Consider the following 18,871-nt stretch of genomic DNA (forward strand, 5'->3'; position numbering starts at 1 on the left):
ACACAATAATAGCATTTTTTAATGTCTCCATTTTTATTTTTTTGAGCGATTTTCTTATGTAGGGGCTCATTTTTTGCGAGATGAGGTGACAGTTTTATTGGTACCATTTTGAGGGACATACGCCTTTTTAATCACTTGGTGTTGCACTTTTTGGGATGTAAGGTGACAAAAATGGCTTTTTTGACACAGTTTTGATTTTTTTGTTTTATGGTGTTTATCGGACGGGGTGGACCATGTGATATATTTATAGAGCCAGCCGTCACGGACGCGGCAATGCCAAATATGTCTATTTTATTTATTATTTTCTATTTTTAACTTTTTTTTTTTGTTACTTAATTGGGGAATTTTATTTCTACATGTGAAACCTTTTTTAAAATTTGTTATAAAACACTTTATTTTTTTATTTTTTATTTTACACTTTGCGTCCCCCATAAGGTCATACAAGACCTCTAGGGGACATTTAACTTAACTTTTTTTTTTTCTCTATAGATTTCTCCTGTAACTGGGGCTGACATAGTAGCCCCAGTTACAGTGAAAATTCAACCCCCAGAGAGGCTGTACAGCCTCAGTGCAGGGCTGATCGAGGTCTATGAAAGACCCAACAGCTCCTGCACTCTTCCAACCCCGGCGGTCACATGACCACCAGGTATACAGCGATCTAGAAGCCAGGGACACCTGGGAACTGTCCCTGCCGTCTCTCTGGGTTGCCTTGCTGTCACTGACAGTGGGCCCAACGCTCTGCAGCTGCACGATTAGCGTGCAGCTGCCATCTCTGAATGGACGTTCTAAGGGTACTTTCACAGTTGCGTTATTTTTATCCGGCAGGCAGTTCCGTCATCGGAGCTGCCTGCCGGATCCACCAATCAGTGTGACAACTGACAGCATTTGTAGACGGATCCGGCTTGTCATGCGGATGGACGGATCCGTCTTGCAGTCTTTCTCCCAGTTTTCCCAATCTGCGCATGCGCAGCCCGGAAGGACGGATCCGTCCTTCAGTTGTTTTGCAATGCCGGATCCGGCACTAATGCAGGTCAATGGGAATTAATGCCGGCGACAGATCAGGCATTTTAGACAGATATAATACCGCAGCATGCTGCGGTATTATGTCCGGCCAAAACGCCTGACAGTGACTGAACGGAAGGCATACTGAGGCAAACTGAACGGATTGCCTGATCAGTTCTTTTTTGGCATTGAGCCCTTTTGACGGAACTCTATGCCGGAAAAGAATAACACTAGTGTGAAAGTACCCTTAAACGTCCATTCAGAGTTAAACAACCACCCATAGGACGTTTATATCCTATGGGCGGTTGGGAAGTGGTTAACTTTGTTTGGTACTTGCATTGTTATTTGACTAGTTGTGTAATGTGATCGCTCTTATTGAACCAATACTGTCAGTGCATTGCATATCCAGTAGTTAAAGGGGTTGTCCCATGGAAAATATTCTACAGTTTTCAAACCAGCACCTGGATATGAATTATTTTGTAATTGTATGTAATTAAAAATTTAGCATAGCCACTGAGTTATTCAATAAAATGGATCTATATAGCACCACCTGCTCTTATTTCTTTGACCTGCTCACTGAGAAGGCCGCACATGCTCAATTTCATCCTTCAACTGCCTCCTGTGTGATAGGAAGAGCATGGACATGCCCCTGAGTTGTGATAGGGAGAGCATGGACACGCCTCCTGAGCTGTAATAGGGAGAGCATGGACACGCCCCTGAGCTGCAGCAGAAAAGACACTCCCCCTGAACTGTCAACTTGATATAAATCTAGCAGAGCAATGAATATGGAGATCTCTGGATCCATGTGAGGTGCAGGGCTGGTTCTAGTTTTGTTAGAAAGAGATTGTCATGTACTATATGATGTCTGATTTTAATGTTTTACATGTTTTACATGGAATAACCCCTTTAATCATGTTGTCGTTTATTAGTGTGCCATATTACCATATTTAAGACCCGGAGAATAATATCTGTATGATTTTTATATGTTCATGGGGGTTTTCCCCATATGCCAAAGGATTATTGGCACATGGCTATAAGTTAATTGACTAATAGTACTGAGTGCTCACATAACGTTTAAAATACCCTGTAAAACTAACTTTAAAATCTGCTCTGAAATTCAAATCCACTTCAAGAACCCATAAGAGATATTACATGCTGTGGATGCCTTAAATAAATAAAAAAAATATTTTTTTTCTCCTCTAGGTGAAGTGCTGCAAATACTGGCCAGATGATACAGAGATATATAAAGATATTAAAGTGACACTTATTGAAACAGAGTTGCTTGCTGAATATGTAATACGAACTTTTGCAGTAGAAAAGGTAAGTCCTCGAGAAATAAGTGTCCATTCAGAAAGAAAACATGTATTTGCTTTACTAAATATGCTGGTTAAGCTTTTTGCATTAAAGGGGGTTGTCTAGCTTAGACACACAATTAAGAATTTGTTATTTAGAGAGAGCAGATAGAAAGAGCAGCTCTCACTCTGGAGTACTCAGCACATCCATGCAATACTTTGTGCAAACATTTGTTGACAGGTTCTCCCATTGATTACAGCTGATACCCAAGGGCCCCTTCTAACACAAAAAGATTGTTCAAATCCAAAGTTATATGGTGGATCTGACTTCTGGCATCCGCACCGATAAGCTATATGAAGAGTGTGGCACTATGGCCTCTTCCTAGGTCACATGGTCTATGTGCCACTCAGTCCTATTCAATACCAAGCACAGTGATAGACAATGTACGGTGCTGTGACTAAGCCACAGTGCTCACTGGAGCACCACGATCTCTTCAGATAGCTGATCAGCAGGGGGTGCCAGTAGTCAGACTCCCAGCGATCAGATATTGATGTCTTATCCTAAGGAAAGGTCATCAATATTGTACTCCTGGAAACCCCTTTAATATAAGCTGACACTATTAAAGGGCTGATCCCAAATGGACATTTATGACATATTGAAAGGATAAGCAATAAATAACAAATAGGTGCCACTCCTATCAGAAGAACGGGCCCCATTGTGAATGCATGTACGGCGTCCTCTCTACTCGCTGGTATGGTACTTCTGAGCGCACTTGGCGTTTGGGCATTATGACGTAATTAAAGGGGTTGTCCAGGTTCAGAGCTGAACCTGGACATACCCTTATTTTCACCCAGGCAGCACCCCTGATGGGCTGTTTTGTTTACAATAACACACTGCTGGCTAGGGCAGCGCTAAAGCCCACCCATTAGTGCCGGTGACACCGGGCTTCCTGGCAGCCCCATGGAGAGCTCGGTACGTCACCGGAACTCTTAAAAATGCCTTTGCCCTGAGCTATTTAGCGCAGGGCAAAGGAGAGTATAGGAGCATGAACTGCTCCGATGCTCAAGTCAGGGGGGCTGCCTGGGTGAAAATGGAGGTATGTCCGGGTTCAGCTCTGAATCTGGACAACCCCTTTAACAACATTAAGTTAGTGGGGAAGATTTATAGAAACTGTCTAAAAGCAACACTGTTCTTGTTGCCCATAGTAACCAATCACAGCTCAAGAACTTAAAAGTTTGCTGTGATTGGTTGCTATTGGCTGCAAAGACAGTTTTTCTTATAGATGGTTTTAAATATCTACCCCAATGTGTTTTTAAATTACATTTGTGGCCAGGAATGCACAAGGGTTGTACCGAAAGTTTTTTTAAGCAGTACTTCCAAAACACCTTGGCATAGAGACATGATGTGCATAAAGTGGACAATCATAAAACATTTGCCTACAATGACTTATTGTCACTGGCTATGACCAGTTCATAAATCCTTTTCGGCCCCAACAGTTTTCCAACACAATTTTCTTTTATCCCTTGAGAACCCAATATTTTTATCTCACTTCACGACAGATACAATTAAATTGTTCATTTCTCATCGCCAGTACATTCTTTTACTTTATATAATGAAGGGAGAGCCACAAATTCTTCCTTTACTAAGTTTTGTGAACTTAACATTCTATCCCAGCCCTGTGAAGTTTGCAAATTGCACAGAATAGCATATGTTTGCATTGATGAGGGAAGTGTGAAGACCTCCAGTTGGAGATGTTTCTTGTGAAGTCTTGTATAGACTCGATTCATCTGCTGAACAGATGGATTTCCATTGAATACCATTATAAATGGAAGCAGTGTATTAAAAAGCCATATTTATTGAGATTTGTGAAGACTTTCTAGAATATTACCTTTCTGGCATAGTTTACGAAATTGCAAGAAGTGGGGTGTATTCAGTTCATATCAAAATACTTCAACTTTTTTCCTTTGTGATTTGTATGTTCTTTGTTATGGTTCTAATATTAAATGGGTTTCAAGGAGAATAGATTTGTATTATTATTTTATTATTATTATGTTGATATACTGCCGGTGAAGGCCTCTCATAACAGCTCCATTATTACACTTGGATTTTATTATGATTACAATTTAGTTAGGATCATTACAATTTTTTAATACAGGGATCATTTACAATATAATTATGTGTTTTACAGTGGTAGCGTTTTTGTTGCAGCTATTTTATATGAATCCTGCACATATATATTTCCATTAATTAACAAATCTGCATATCTATTTAAAGGGGTTTTCTGCGATTTTGATACTGATGGCCTATCCTCAGCTTGGTATCGCGCTCAACTCCATTCACTTCTGAGGATAAATGCGATACCAAGAACAGCCGCTATACAATGTACGGCACTGTGCTTGGTGAGCTGAGAGAAGGCTGTGGAATTCACAGGAGTGCCCGTGCCTTCTCAAACTGCTGATCGGTGGGGGTCCCGGGTGTTCGACCCCCCCCCTTCCAATCAGATACTGATGACCTATCCTGAGCAAATCTTGTAAACGCCTTTTAATCTACTACCCGATTTTACTACTGTATTCATTTTTATAGTATTTATGTTTTTAAAGCAAAGATCAATATCCATAAATTAATATTAATTTTTCTTCCTTTGTTATGTGCAGAGGGGTGTACATGAAATACGGGAAATCCGCCAGTTCCACTTTACAGGCTGGCCTGATCATGGTGTGCCATACCATGCCACAGGACTTCTAGGGTTTGTACGGCAAGTCAAGTCCAAGAGCCCAGCCAATGCAGGTCCACTGGTTGTGCATTGCAGGTAAACTGACCATAAAATCATAAATGATGCAAACAACTTTTAGAAGGACTCAAAATGTTGCCATGGTTCAGATATGTATTTATTAACAGCTTTACATAAGATTTTTCCTGCTTGAAACTAAAGGAGCAAAAAGAATACATAGATAATATCCCATTATAAAGGGTGCAGGCAACATAATGGAGACACTGCATTTAAAAAGCATAGTAACTTGAAGGGGTATTCCACTTTCCACAAGCTTACTTATTATGCGGTATAATAAATATCAATTCTTCACAGCTTTCAAAATATCAGCTTGCAGTCCTATGACGGATCTCAATAGCGGAATAAAAAAAAAAAGATGTGAAAGTAGCCTAAATGAGGCAGGCTGTACATAAAGTGAATTTACAATCTTCATAGAGGCACTATGCTCAGATAAAGCCATTTTTATGAAACACAAATATATAGGGAAACGTGTCCCCCTGTAAGGCTTTTTCAATTCATTACATAAACCATGTATGATACATGTCTAGTAAAGATTACATTTTTTTGTATTTTCCTTTTCCTTTTTATTTGCATGTTACTTGTCGCTGTTCACAAGCTTTGCAGTATATACCTTGAATGTTCTATGTAATAGTTCAGCGACCCAAGCCAGGAGGAATGGAGTGTTAGATGAGGCACTGATAGGAGTAGTAGTTGATTCACTGTGGCTGTTCTCACTCCAACGCACTCTGGGGCCATGGAATTAATGGAGATGCATTCTTTCTTCCCTCAGGACACACCTTGGTATTCGGGCTCCTTCCTGGTGTTAGGTAGGGTGCCCTTGATGTTAGATAAATGGGTACAAGGCAGGAGGGAAGATGTAGGGGTCGGCAGAGGGATGGTAGTGTCAATAATCAGGCCCGTTGATTATAATAAAGTCTCCTTTTCCTGAATCGATGATGGGAGTAGTAGTAGCACAAATAGCAGCAATATGCACAGTTCTAAAGTATACTACAGTGTAGTCTTTTCCCAGTAGCTGTGTATAGGCAGCAATGATGGTAGTAATAGTACTCCCTATTTGTCTCTAAGTGCATTTTGCAGTCTCTACAAATACGTAACCACAGGTTCTCATAAACCTTTATGCAATTCTTAGTCTGCAGGGGACAGATCTTAGATCCGGATGGCCAGTCTGTCTCAAAATGTAGTGTGCGCCAAAGCAATATACTCTTTCCATAGCAGTAAAGTCTTATTGCCAGAAACATTCAGTACCTTACTGGTTCTTGACCTTCTGTGAATGTCTGTTCTCTTCCCTTACGTATAGTCTCTCAGTTAAATTGTTCTCTGGTGGATTTTCAGTCTCAGGAATGGTGTTTCCTGGATACAATATCTCTTTCGGCCTAATTGGCAGGAGCTCACACGTTTAGGTCTTGCTTCTAGCTCTGCATAGCTCAGACTTTCACTAGCCAGGGACAAGACTAGCCCATCACACTGGAAACTAGGCTAAGATTGCCAGTGTTAACTGTTTGTTGTCTATACACAACAATTTGGGATACATAGTGCATAGAGACAAGTGCATTCAGCATTAAATCACAACATTTAACTCTTGGCAAACAAATGAACCTTTAGCAGTGATCCACTGGGTCACTGCATTAGTAGAGTATATTGTACATTTATTAACAAATGACTGTTATCCGTGTTAGTGTAAGGTATCCTTTAAATGGTAAATCTTTATAAATGGCTTCTTTCAAACAGGAATAGAACTAGTTAGCTTGCTATAGGGGAAGTCAGGACTCCATGACTAGTCTCTGTACTACAGACTATGGCACATCATGGGCAGCGTTGGGAGCTTGTACACACAACCCAGTTTGAACCATCTGCAGGGTTGGAGCCGATAGATGTCAATAGCAGAGACAAAAAGGGTGTAACAGCATAAATATCTGTTACTACAACTGAAATAAGGGACGGATTGTGACGCCAGTAAATTACATTGAGCAGTATAGGTATGGGTGACCGTACAATTTCTTTTAGCTGTCGGACAAATGCTTGTTTAACTGACAGCTGTTCCTCCTAAAGGCTGTATTACACAGCCCAATTCTGCCGGCGATTGTCAGGAAGGAATGGTTCCCTCCCAGCAATCGCCTGCTCACTAGCGGAGGAGACTGCTGCTATTATATGCAACAATCTCCTCCTGACTATAGGGTGGAGCGATCGTTATACCATTGCTCTTTCCTCTACTGAATCATTATTTGCCGACACTACGATCTGCCGCTTGCAAACAATCATTTTTAAACCTGTCAAGTCAAAAGATTTAGATTGCCCAAGGAACGAGCGTCAGATGATCGCTAATAAGTGTTACTACGAATACTCGTTAGCGATCATCTGGCAGAAAATCTGCCGGTCTAATACAGGCTCTATTCCCTCAAACACAAGTACTCAGCTAAGCATGCATGTGTTCTCAGTAGTGAGAGAGGATTAGGCCACTGATACATACCTCTGGGGGCAGCTTGTCTCCCTAGAGAACAAACTTTTAGGACCCTTCTTTCCTTGTTGTCCAGGGAAGTCAGAACATCCCCATTCAGATTAGGTAGGTTTGGCCAGCATTCATCTAATGTGTATGGCTACCTTAAGATGGTGTTGCCAACCTAAAGGTAGTGAGTTCTATGTTTTGTAAGCCCACATCTGCTTCAAATATGAATATTGTCAACCACTTATTGAATATAAAAGAAGAAAAATATCTAAACACTTAAACATCACATATATGTGTGTGGTGACTAAAGAATTGGGACAGTCCAAGGCAACTGCTAGGGATAATGATGCTTTTAATTTTCAGTTTTTTCATGGTCTTGTTTTTTCTTTCTTTCAGCGCTGGAGCTGGCAGAACAGGTTGTTTTATTGTCATAGACATCATGCTGGACATGGCTGAAAGGGAAGGAGTTGTAGATATTTACAACTGTGTGAGAGAACTCCGCTCTCGTAGAGTGAACATGGTACAGACAGAGGTACATTCTCGCTCTCTCTGTATGTATATATATATATTGAGAAACTGAAAAAATTGATTGTTAGATTTGAACCAACAAGTATTATTTGCAGATTTACTGTACAAAGTAATAAAATGATGATGAAGACTTGTGGCAGCTGAAGGAATTTCTTTGTTTAATTTTGTATTGAGAAACGCACTTATTTTAGTACATTTCAGTTTTTCACTTTTAAATGCTTATATTCCAAATTAGATGAGCAATGAATTCCTGTTTCATGATTGCCTTTTTTTGATGCTTTAGGAACAGTATGTGTTCATTCACGATGCCATATTAGAAGCTTGTTTATGTGGGGACACATCAATCTCTGCTACTCAGATCCGATCAGTACACTATGAAATGAATAAAGTGGACCCTCAAACAAACTCCAGTCAAATTAAAGAGGAATTCAGAGTAAGTGTGTATTAACTTAATTAGATATCTTAAAAGGGGCCTCATCCTGTAGTGGTGGTACACCTTCCTTTGTAGTAGAATTGATGATGTGGGGAATTATCGGGACCAAATGTTTGTGTTAATACTTGTTCCAAATAACTGGCCAGTGTAAAGGTATCCAAGATCACCTAACAAACTAACAAGCACTTTTTGTGGATGATTGCATCTTTCCTATGGCACCGTAAATTTTTGGGAAGAAATTCATCATGTGGACAACATTTGAAATCAGTTTTCCTTGAGTCAGCGATGGCATAGTTTGTGCCAAATTCATCAAAATGCACATTTGTTAAATCTAGCTCATCTTTAAATCTAACACATTTGTCTAGAAATGCTACTCCAGTTTTCTGCACCACCATTGGAGTGGCTTTACTATGACCTTTTAAAAAGTCCCATTCATGAATCTGGAGAGAAACTCTGTAACATAGCTAGCCATGCCCAATATTCCACCTATTTTTCAAAATTGAGTGGTGTACAAATGCAAAAAGTAGCAAAAATGTTGTACACGTGACCTCAAAAGTAGCAAAAGCACGATTTTGCAACTTTTTGAAGAGTGAATTCTGGAGTGCAGGGTGTGATAAATCCCCCTTTTGTTTTTCGGCAGCGCATTTTCCTATGTGAGAGGGATGCGCTGCTAACAAACAATGGAACTGTATGAGGGTGTCGTACTATTTATTGATCATTCATCCCCACAAAGCGACGATCATGTATGTATATGCTGCTAACCAGCAGGCAATGATGCGGAATGAATTCCCTCATTCCTGCTCACTGCCTTCTCTATGGACCTATGGAGGGCCTTGAGTGTAATGTTAATGGTCAGTCATATAATAGACTAAAAAACTTCTTGACTCTGCTTTTTAGCTTAGTTTACATTGTGTACAGAGTTAGCCCCTGGTCTACATGGGCTCTTGGGCAACAGAGTCAGAGTTGGCACCTTTCTACCACACTCTTTAGTTGACAAGCATAGAGTATGTTTATCAAGATCCTTTTGTGGCTGACAAGCAAATTTGGCCTCTTCATGGTGAGTATGATTCATGATCAGTCTTAAGGGATTTTCCGGCGGAAGACTGTGCTAATTACGATCTGCCGCTGGCACACCACTGCCCTGCATGGGGACGAGCGATGGCATAGCGATAACTCCTCCCCATTCTGCATATGACATTGCTACATCTAATAGCAGTGGTGTCCTCTGCTGTCTGGCGGACAGGGAACGCTTCCCTCTCGACAATCGCTTGCAGAATCAGGGTGTCTAATACACCCTTGATAATCATAGAAAGTAATGATTCTATAAAAATGTTTATTCTGATACTCACCAGGAGTGCCTTAACTGTAAGCAATCTGAGAAGATTTAGAACCTTGAATGGCTATTTTGTGCATAGAGGCAAGCTATTATATAGCTTTATAGTATACATAGACATAAATATGAAGCTGACATTCGTTTCTTAACAAAATAAAAGGAATAAAGTAAAATGACATTAAATTGTACCGAATGAATAGTTGGAAAGAATGGCAGTTTGTATTTCTGGGTATGTGGCTGCTTCATACCAGAAAGACATGGAAGGAAAACTGCACTTAAAGGGCATCTGTCAGCAGATTTGTACCTATGAAACTGGCTGACCTGTTGCATGTGCACTTGGCAGCTGAAGGCATCTGTGTTGGCCCCATTCTGATATATGCCTACACTGCCTAGAAACATGTTTTAATATGTCCAGATGAGCCTCCAGGAGCAAAGGAAATGTTGCCCCTTGCACTTCGATTGACAAAGCCAGCAGAGAAAACTTCATCACACATGGCCCTGTCAATCAAAGTGCAGAGGGTGCAGCAGTTGCAAGAGAGAGCAGAGCTTCTCGGTGTAACAGCAACGCCCCCATTGCTCCTAGACGCTCATTTGCATAAAATAAAACATCATTTTACTCAATGCGGGTAAATATGAATATGGGACCAACATAGATGCCTTTAGCGGCCAAGCACAGAAGGTCAGCCCTTTGATTTCCTTCCCAGTTGCTGGGTTGAATAGAAACTACTGGTATGCTTGAGATTTGGTAGAGATTGTTTTATATGTTCCTGCAGTGCCTACAAGATACTTTAATTGCTTTCTAATGAGCAGAGGTTGACTTCTGCGCTCCAAACTATTCCTGTGAACAGAGCCACACCACTCCTTTAGTACTTCAACCCTCTTTACAGTTTCTGTGATGCTGGTCTATACTAAATTGCTGTTTTGCAGGGAGAATTAGTAAAGGGGTGGAAGGACTAAAACAGGACTGCAGTCCTATTAATAAAACCTTCATAGATCAGAAAGCAATGCCAAATGCTAGCAATATCGTACAAAGGAGGGCACTCAATTATTTGAGAACTCTGGGCAGTAGATACAATGGTATTTGTTAATCACCAATAGAACGCCTCATATGCATAAAATCGCATCAAGTAAAGTCACATCAAATAAAATCATACACCTAAATAGATGGTTAAAGGTTATAGAGGAGGACTATACTCCAGTGCTCTGGTATGAGCCAAAAGATAGCAATCCTTGTGACAATAGGCCTTATATAATGGAATCACATCAGATGCTAATCTGGCCGATGTCCGTGATACTAGAGGAACGTTGTGGAATAAAGAGGATAGTGGACCTCGTTAATGTCCCAGTAGAAACAAACTGTATGGCTATGACCGCGAGACCACACGGGATGCCGTAGGTAGGAGAAGAAAGCAGCTGACATCCTAGAGAGTGGTGGTAACGTACCAAACCAATCTTTATGCCATCAGTCTATTGTTTGTCTTGGAACATACTAAACTATATGAGACGGACATACTCCAATACAGAGTGACTGTCTGTTAACGGGACCATCTCCCATACAGTTTGTTTCTACTGGGACATTAACGAGGTCCACTATCCTCTTTATTCCACAACGTTCCTCTAGTATCACTGACATCGGCCAGATTAGCATCTGATGTGATTCCATTATATAAGGCCTATTGTCATGAGGATTGCTATCTTTTGGCTCATAGCAGAGCACTGGAGTATAGTCCTCCTCTATAACCTTTAACCATCTATTTAGGTGTATGATTTTATTTGATGTGACTTTATTCCGCGCGATTTTATGCATATGAGGCGTTCTATTAGTGATTAATAAATACCATTGTATCTACTGCCCAGAGTTCTCAAATAATTGAGTGCCCCTCCTTTATACGAATTAGCAATTTTTTGGAGGTGGGTGTACCCAGAGAAGTGCACCTAATCCATAAGGGGTTTTCGGGCCGCTTATTAGTTACTCTAGTCTATACCAAATGCTAGCAATATACCATCAATTTCTGTTATGAGAAAATAGCAAAAATATTCACTCTTGCCAAAAACTACGTTATAGTTTATTATAACTGTTATGAAATAATCCTGAACTTCTACTTTATGTTATCATGTTGGCAGACATTGAACATGGTGACTCCAACACTACGGGTAGAAGACTGCAGTATAGCACTCTTGCCTAGGAACCATGAAAAGAACCGTTGCATGGACGTCTTACCTCCAGACCGCTGCCTCCCTTTCCTCATAACAATAGACGGAGAAAGCAGTAACTACATCAATGCAGCCTTGATGGATGTAAGAACATTTTTATGGTTTACACTAATGAGAATATAATCTATAAACCCACAAAATGAGATATCCCAAATCAGAGAAAACAGCCTGGAGCATCCATGAGGGTCCACTTACACAATAATAAGTGACAGGTATTGCAGAGGAAAGTAATGTCATCTAAAGTTCTACAATACCAGGAGAATGTAAGGACATTGATGAAGTGTAGGACAGAACAACATCTCTGCCTTATTTCCCCTGACACTCAGTTGTCTATGATCAAATGGACTCTGTAGACCCGTTCATTTTTGTAGTATTACAATACTTCAGGCTTAGGTTCTTTCTTCTTGTTTTGTGTTGTAAATATCAATATGTTGAAGTACAACTAAAGCCATCCTTCAAAGTGGCCCTGGAAAAAATGTAGAAGTGGCCCCATGTTATTGGCGGAGCCAAACTGGTAGAAGGTGTACCCAAGCCAAGTAGGCGAGGGTTTTGCATAGTAATCTGTAGTTTTTATTGATACCATTTTGGAATGTATATTCCTTTTGATCACTTTTTACTCAGTTTTTTTTGGGGGGATGAAGTGATAAAAAAAAATGGTGAATCCACCATTTCGATTTTTTTTTCCATTGCAGCATTCACCGTACAGTATAAGTCAATTTTAATAGTACAGGAATTTTGTGCGCTATAATGACCATGATCTTTATTTTTTTTATTGTTTATTTTTTTATTCGAATTTCTATAATTTTTTAAAAATAGTTTTAAAAACTTAGTGGACTTTAATATGCTATTGTCTGATTTCCCATAGACTGCAATAATTTACCATTGCAGCCTATAGGAGATTTACTGTGTTCCTATAGAGCTCTGCCACAGGGAGACCTCCCCAGGAACATTGTTGTGGCAGGCCATAGAGTCTTCCACAGGCCCAACGCTGCCATACAAAACGGCTCCCTCAGTCTTAGAACAGGGGATCCATTTGGGCCAGGTCAAACCCAAAACCTTCTGTATGGGAGGCATAAAAAAATGTGAGGCATTTATCTTACTAAAAACGTTCACCTGTATTCACGTACAATGCACTGGTATCTACAGATACATCTCTATATATCAGGACATTTTGATAACAGCAAAAGTTGAATTTATTTAGTAATCACAAAAATGTGATGGAGCTAATAAATTACAATAAACATATTTTTGTAATATATATATATATATATATATATATATATATATATATATATATACTGTATAAATGTATAAATTGAGCAAAATAAATTACAATAACACATTTTATCTCTCTATTACATGTTTTGTGATTACTAAATAACTTAGAATATGTCCCCAGGTACTGGGGAAAGGCCCAACAAGGCACTGTGTTTTGGCTGGTGTTATTTTAGATACAAGGCCACAGCAGCAAACTGTATTTTCACCCAAAATGAAGAAAACCTAGCCATTACTCTGGTTGGCAGTCAGCTTGGCTATGTGCTCACAGTAAATTGTAATATCTTTTTAAGCTCAAATGGAAAGCTTTCCGGTGTGTCAACCATTTAATAAGTACAAATGTTAAAAGTTAACCTTAACCTTCCTTTTAGAATATGAATGTCTCCACTAAAAATAAAACTGTAAGAAATGCCACAGTGACCCAACAAATCAATTTCTTGTCCAATCCTTTGTTAAAAAAAGTAAGTCTATATTGTTACCATTTGAAGATGAAAATGTTAGAAAGTAGTGGCATTTCTTACAAGAAAAAAGGAAAAACCTCCAAAGGGGCCCTGGCCGTTTTGTTAATCTTAACAATGTCTTGGATTGTGACATCCTGCTACTGAACATGCTTGATTTCTTGCTTCTTCTCTGTCATTATAATTTGTTCTCTGTTCTTTAGAGCTATGTGCAACCCTCAGCTTTCATCGTTACACAACATCCCTTACCGAACACAGTAAAGGACTTCTGGAGGCTGGTCCTTGACTATCACTGTACATCAATAGTAATGCTAAATGATGTAGACCCTGCGCAGGTATGTCGGCAGAAATCATGCATGCACTGGCAGAACTATTCAGAACATTTCACTTTTCAGCAAAGCTATCCATAGACCAAGAGGAGAGGTCACACTATTTTCTGATTATGCACATGATAAGCGTTTTTGCTCTTATGGATGAAAGTTACTATGGAGTTGCTTGGTCAACGCAAAGAGGTGTTTTGCGCAGTGAATATATATAGAACATATCATATAGAATATAATATCATTTTATTACTTCAAGTTTGTCACATGCACATTGAGGGTGACAAACTGTAATTTGCTACAAACGATTTTGAGAAGCTGTTCATATTATTTGGCAGTCATTATAATAGCTAGCTATGTGTTAAAGTGGCAGTAAAAAGATTAGCATGTAACTGAATGATGAAGACACACTGCACACCTCAGACTTTATCTACTCCATTAAGTACAGCAATATACAGTGGGATGCGAAAGTTTGGGCAACCTTGTTAATTGTCATGATTTTCCTGTATAAATCGTTGGTTGTTACGATAAAAAATGTCAGTTAAATATATCATATAGGAGACACACACAGTGATATTTGAGAAGGGAAATTAAGTTTATTGGATTTACAGAAAGTGTGCTATAATTGTTTAAACAAAATTAGGCAGGTGCATAAATTTGGGCACTGTTGTCATTTTATTGATTCCAAAACCTTTAGAACTAATTATTGGAACTCAAATTGGCTTGGTAAGCTCAGTGACCCCTGACCTACATACACAGGTGAATCCAATTATAAGAAAGAGTATTTAAGGGGGTCAATTGTAAGTTTCCCTCCTCTTTTAATTTTCTCTGAAGAGTAGCAACATGGGGGTCTCAAAACAACTCTCAAATGACCTGAAGACAAAGATTGTTCACCATCATGGTTTAGGGGAAGGATACAGAAAGCTGTCTCAGAGATTTCAGCTGTCTGTTTCCACAGTTAGGAACATATTGAGGAAATGGAAGACCACAGGCTCAGTTCAAGTTAAGGCTCGAAGTGGCAGACCACGAAAAATCTCGCATAGACAGAAGCGACGAATGGTGAGAACAGTCAGAGTCAACCCACAGACCAGCACCAAAGACCTACAACATCATCTTGCTGCAGATGGAGTCACTGTGCATCGTTCAACCATTTGGCGCACTTTACACAAGGAGATGCTGTATGCAAGAGTGAAGCAGAGGAAGCCTTTTCTCCACCCACAGCACAAAAAGTGCCGCTTGAGGTGGCCTAAAGCACATTTGGACAACCCAGCTTCATTTTAGAATAAGGTGCTGTGGACTGATGAAACTAAAATTGAGTTATTTGGCCATAACAAGGGGCGTTATGCATGGAGGAAAAAGAACACAGCATTCCAAGAAAAACACCTGCTACCTACAGTAAAATATGGTGGTGGTTCCATCATGCTGTGGGGCTGTGTGGCCAGTGCAGGGACTGGGAATCTTGTCAAAGTTGAGGGACGCATGGATTCCACTCAGTATCAGCAGATTCTGGAGACCAATGTCCAGGAATCAGTGACAAAGCTGAAGCTGCGCCGGGGCTGGATCTTTCAACAAGACAACGACCCTAAACACTGCTCAAAATCCACTAAGGCATTTATGCAGAGGAACAAGTACAACGTTCTGGAATGGCCATCTCAGTCCCCAGACCGGAATATAATTGAAAATCTGTGGTGTGACTAAGGCTACTTTCACACCTGCGTTAGGTGCGGATCCGTCTGGTATCTGCACAGACGGATCCGCACCTATAATGCAAACGCTTAGATCCGTTCAGAAAGGATCCGTTTGCATTACCATGAACAAAAAAAATAAAAAATAAATAAATTATTTTTATTTTTTTTTGTTCATGATAATCCAAACGGATCCGTTTTGACTTTACATTGAAAGTCAATGGGGGACGGATCCGTTTGAAAATTGAGCCATATTGTGTCAACTTCAAACGGATCCGTCCCCATTGACTTACATTGTAAGTCTGGACGGATCCGTTTGCCTCCGCACGGCCAGGCGGACACCCGAACGCTGCAAGCTGCGTTCAGGTGTCCGCCTGCTGAGCGGAGCGGAGGACAAACGGAGCCAGACTGATGCATTCTGAGCGGATCCGCATCCACTCAGAATGCATTAGGGCTGGACGGATCCGTTCGGGGCCGCTTGTGAGAGCCTTCAAACGGAACTCACAAGCGGAGCCCTGAACGCTAGTGTGAAAGTAGCCTTAAAGAGAGCTGTCCATGCTCGGAAGCCATCAAACCTGAATGAACTAAAGATGTTTTGTAAAGAGGAATGGTCCAAAATACCTTCAACCAGAATCCAGACTCTCATTGGAACCTACAGGAAGCGTTTAGAGGCTGTAATTTCTGCAAAAGGAGGATCTACTAAATATTGATTTCATTTCTTTTTTGTGGTGCCCAAATTTATGCACCTGCCTAATTTTGTTTAAACAATTATAGCACACTTTCTGTAAATCCAATAAACTTCATTTCACTTCTCAAATATCACTGTGTGTGTCTCCTATATGATATATTTAACTGACATTTTTTATCATAACAACCAACGATTTATACAGGAAAATCATGACGATTAACAAGGTTGCCCAAACTTTTGCATCCCACTGTATGTGTAAGGCTGGGTTCACATCATGTTTTTCCCATCCTTTTATGTATACAAAAAACTTATACATTAAATGATGCCTCAGACTGATGCCATACAGTAGTTACAAAGAGCATCTCTTGCTCTAAAACCTGTCCAGAATTTGACACTTGCTGCCAGGTTTCCCCACAGATTATTGCTGATTTATGGGGGTACCAGGGGAAACATTTTGTGATCGCTTATATTTAAGGAACCTCTCGGACAAGTACAGTAAGTATTTTTTCAAGTGGTAAACCTCTTTGAGGTTTTGTTCACCCTAACATTATGACTTATGTTCATGCCAGAACTATCACAGCTATAGATCTGTTTTTGAATTGATCCCAACAAATTTCATTGACTCACAGTGGATTTTTTGGGGGTTCTTGTATTTTTGACAACAGGCATATGGTCAAAAATACTGGAGCCCTTGGAAACTTAAAATACAAGTGTAAACCGAGCCTAACTTGGATGCTGCTTATAGTATTTTAATGCGCATGAGTTACAAGTTTTATCATTTAGTCTAGTTAGCGAATCTGTGTACCATCAGTGGTTTAATAGGAGATTTCATTGTACTAGTCAAAACTGGCAAATACCTGTTGTCTAAGATTTATTGTTTTATTTCTAGTTACTTCAATAGTACCAGACCTGTACAAAAATTGTCACCATTCAAATCAATACCTAATTTACTTTTTACATCTCATATACACACAATAAGGCTGGGTTCAGACCTGAGCGTCTTTGATATGCGCGTTTAACGCGCGTTTTTGACGAGCGTTTTTTGCAATAGTAAACGCGCGTTTGACTGCAATGTCCTATGGCCACAAACGCGCGTCAAAACGCCCCAAAGAAGCTCAAGTACTTGTTTGAGCGTAGGGCGTTTTACAGCGCGTTTTTCAGGGCCATAGGGAAGCATTGGTTTTCATGTGTTGAGCGTTTTACAGCGCGTTTGAACGCGCTGTAAAACGCTCAAGTGTGAACCCAGCCTAAGGCCAGGTTTTTAAGGTCTATGTACATGGGCCAAAACACAGGGCAATGGTCGGTAAAGAGCTCTCAATGCCAAAAATTGCCCCTGTTCTCCGTCCATGTAAGAGGACCTTAAAGGGGTTCTCTGGGAATTAAGAAAATGAAAATACTTAAATATTACTTTATTATAAATATATTCCCAAATAACTTTCATTAGTTCTAATGGCTTGTTTTGTCTGGGGAATAATCATTAGAAGAAATAAAATGGGCGCTGCCCTATTAGTACACACAAAACCTGTCCTAATCACACAGGAGGACAAGTTACTTCAGAACACTGAGCTAACGAGCTGCCTCATCCTTCTCTCTGCTCACCTTGTCAGGGATGATGATCCTGAATACAGTTTAATATGATCTTCAGCTGAATCTGTGTGGGAATGGCGTTCATGAGGAGACATGAAGTACAGAGGAGGGTGAGGGATGTGGCTGATGAGCAGCAGCATTTGTATACAGTCTCAATTACCACAGACCTACATTGCCACAGTCTGTCCTGTCCATCCTCTCTATAATTCATGTCTCCTCATGAACTCAATTCTTTACAGAGATTTATCTAAAGTTCTTATCATCTGTATTCAGGATTATAATCCCTGACAAGGAGAGCAGAGATAAGGATGAGGCAGCTTTTTATCTCAGTGTACTGAAGTAACTTGTACTAATAGGATGGCGGCCATTTTATTTCTTCTAACGATTGCTCCCTAGACAAAATGAGCCATTATAACTAATGAAAGGTATTTGGGAATATATTTATAATAAAGTAATATATAAGTATTTTCATTTTCTTAATTCCTGGAGAACCCCTTTAAGGGTCCATTCAAACATCCGTGTGTGTTTTGAGGATCCGCAAAACACGGACAGCGGCAATGTGCGTTCCGCATTTTGCGGACCGCACATTGCCGGCACTAAGAGAATAGGACATGTTCTATTTTTTTCAGGATCGGAATTGCGGACACGGGGTCCGCAATTCCGGATTGGGGCCGCACGTCGTGCGGCCCCATAGAAATATATGGGTCCGCAATTCTGTTCCGCAAAATGCGGAATGGAATTGCGGATGTGTGAATGGAGCCTAAGGCTGTGATCAGATAAGAAAATTTGCCTTCAGTCAGGAGCATTTAGGGTAGGGATTA

At 40.2% G+C, this 18,871-nt stretch overlaps 1 protein-coding gene across 1 annotated transcript in view; it reads left to right on the forward strand.

The window, feature by feature from the left end:
• PTPRM (protein tyrosine phosphatase receptor type M) overlaps positions 1-18,871 on the forward strand; it is an 855,321-nt gene that overhangs the window by 814,018 nt on the left and 22,432 nt on the right. The window contains 6 exon segments of the mRNA XM_040434446.1: positions 2,206-2,322; positions 4,950-5,104; positions 7,926-8,061; positions 8,341-8,490; positions 11,948-12,121; positions 13,974-14,105. Coding sequence (XP_040290380.1) covers positions 2,206-2,322; positions 4,950-5,104; positions 7,926-8,061; positions 8,341-8,490; positions 11,948-12,121; positions 13,974-14,105 — 864 coding nt within the window.

This window comes from Bufo bufo, chromosome 5, assembly GCF_905171765.1.
Source record: "Bufo bufo chromosome 5, aBufBuf1.1, whole genome shotgun sequence".
Lineage (NCBI taxonomy): Eukaryota > Metazoa > Chordata > Amphibia > Anura > Bufonidae > Bufo > Bufo bufo.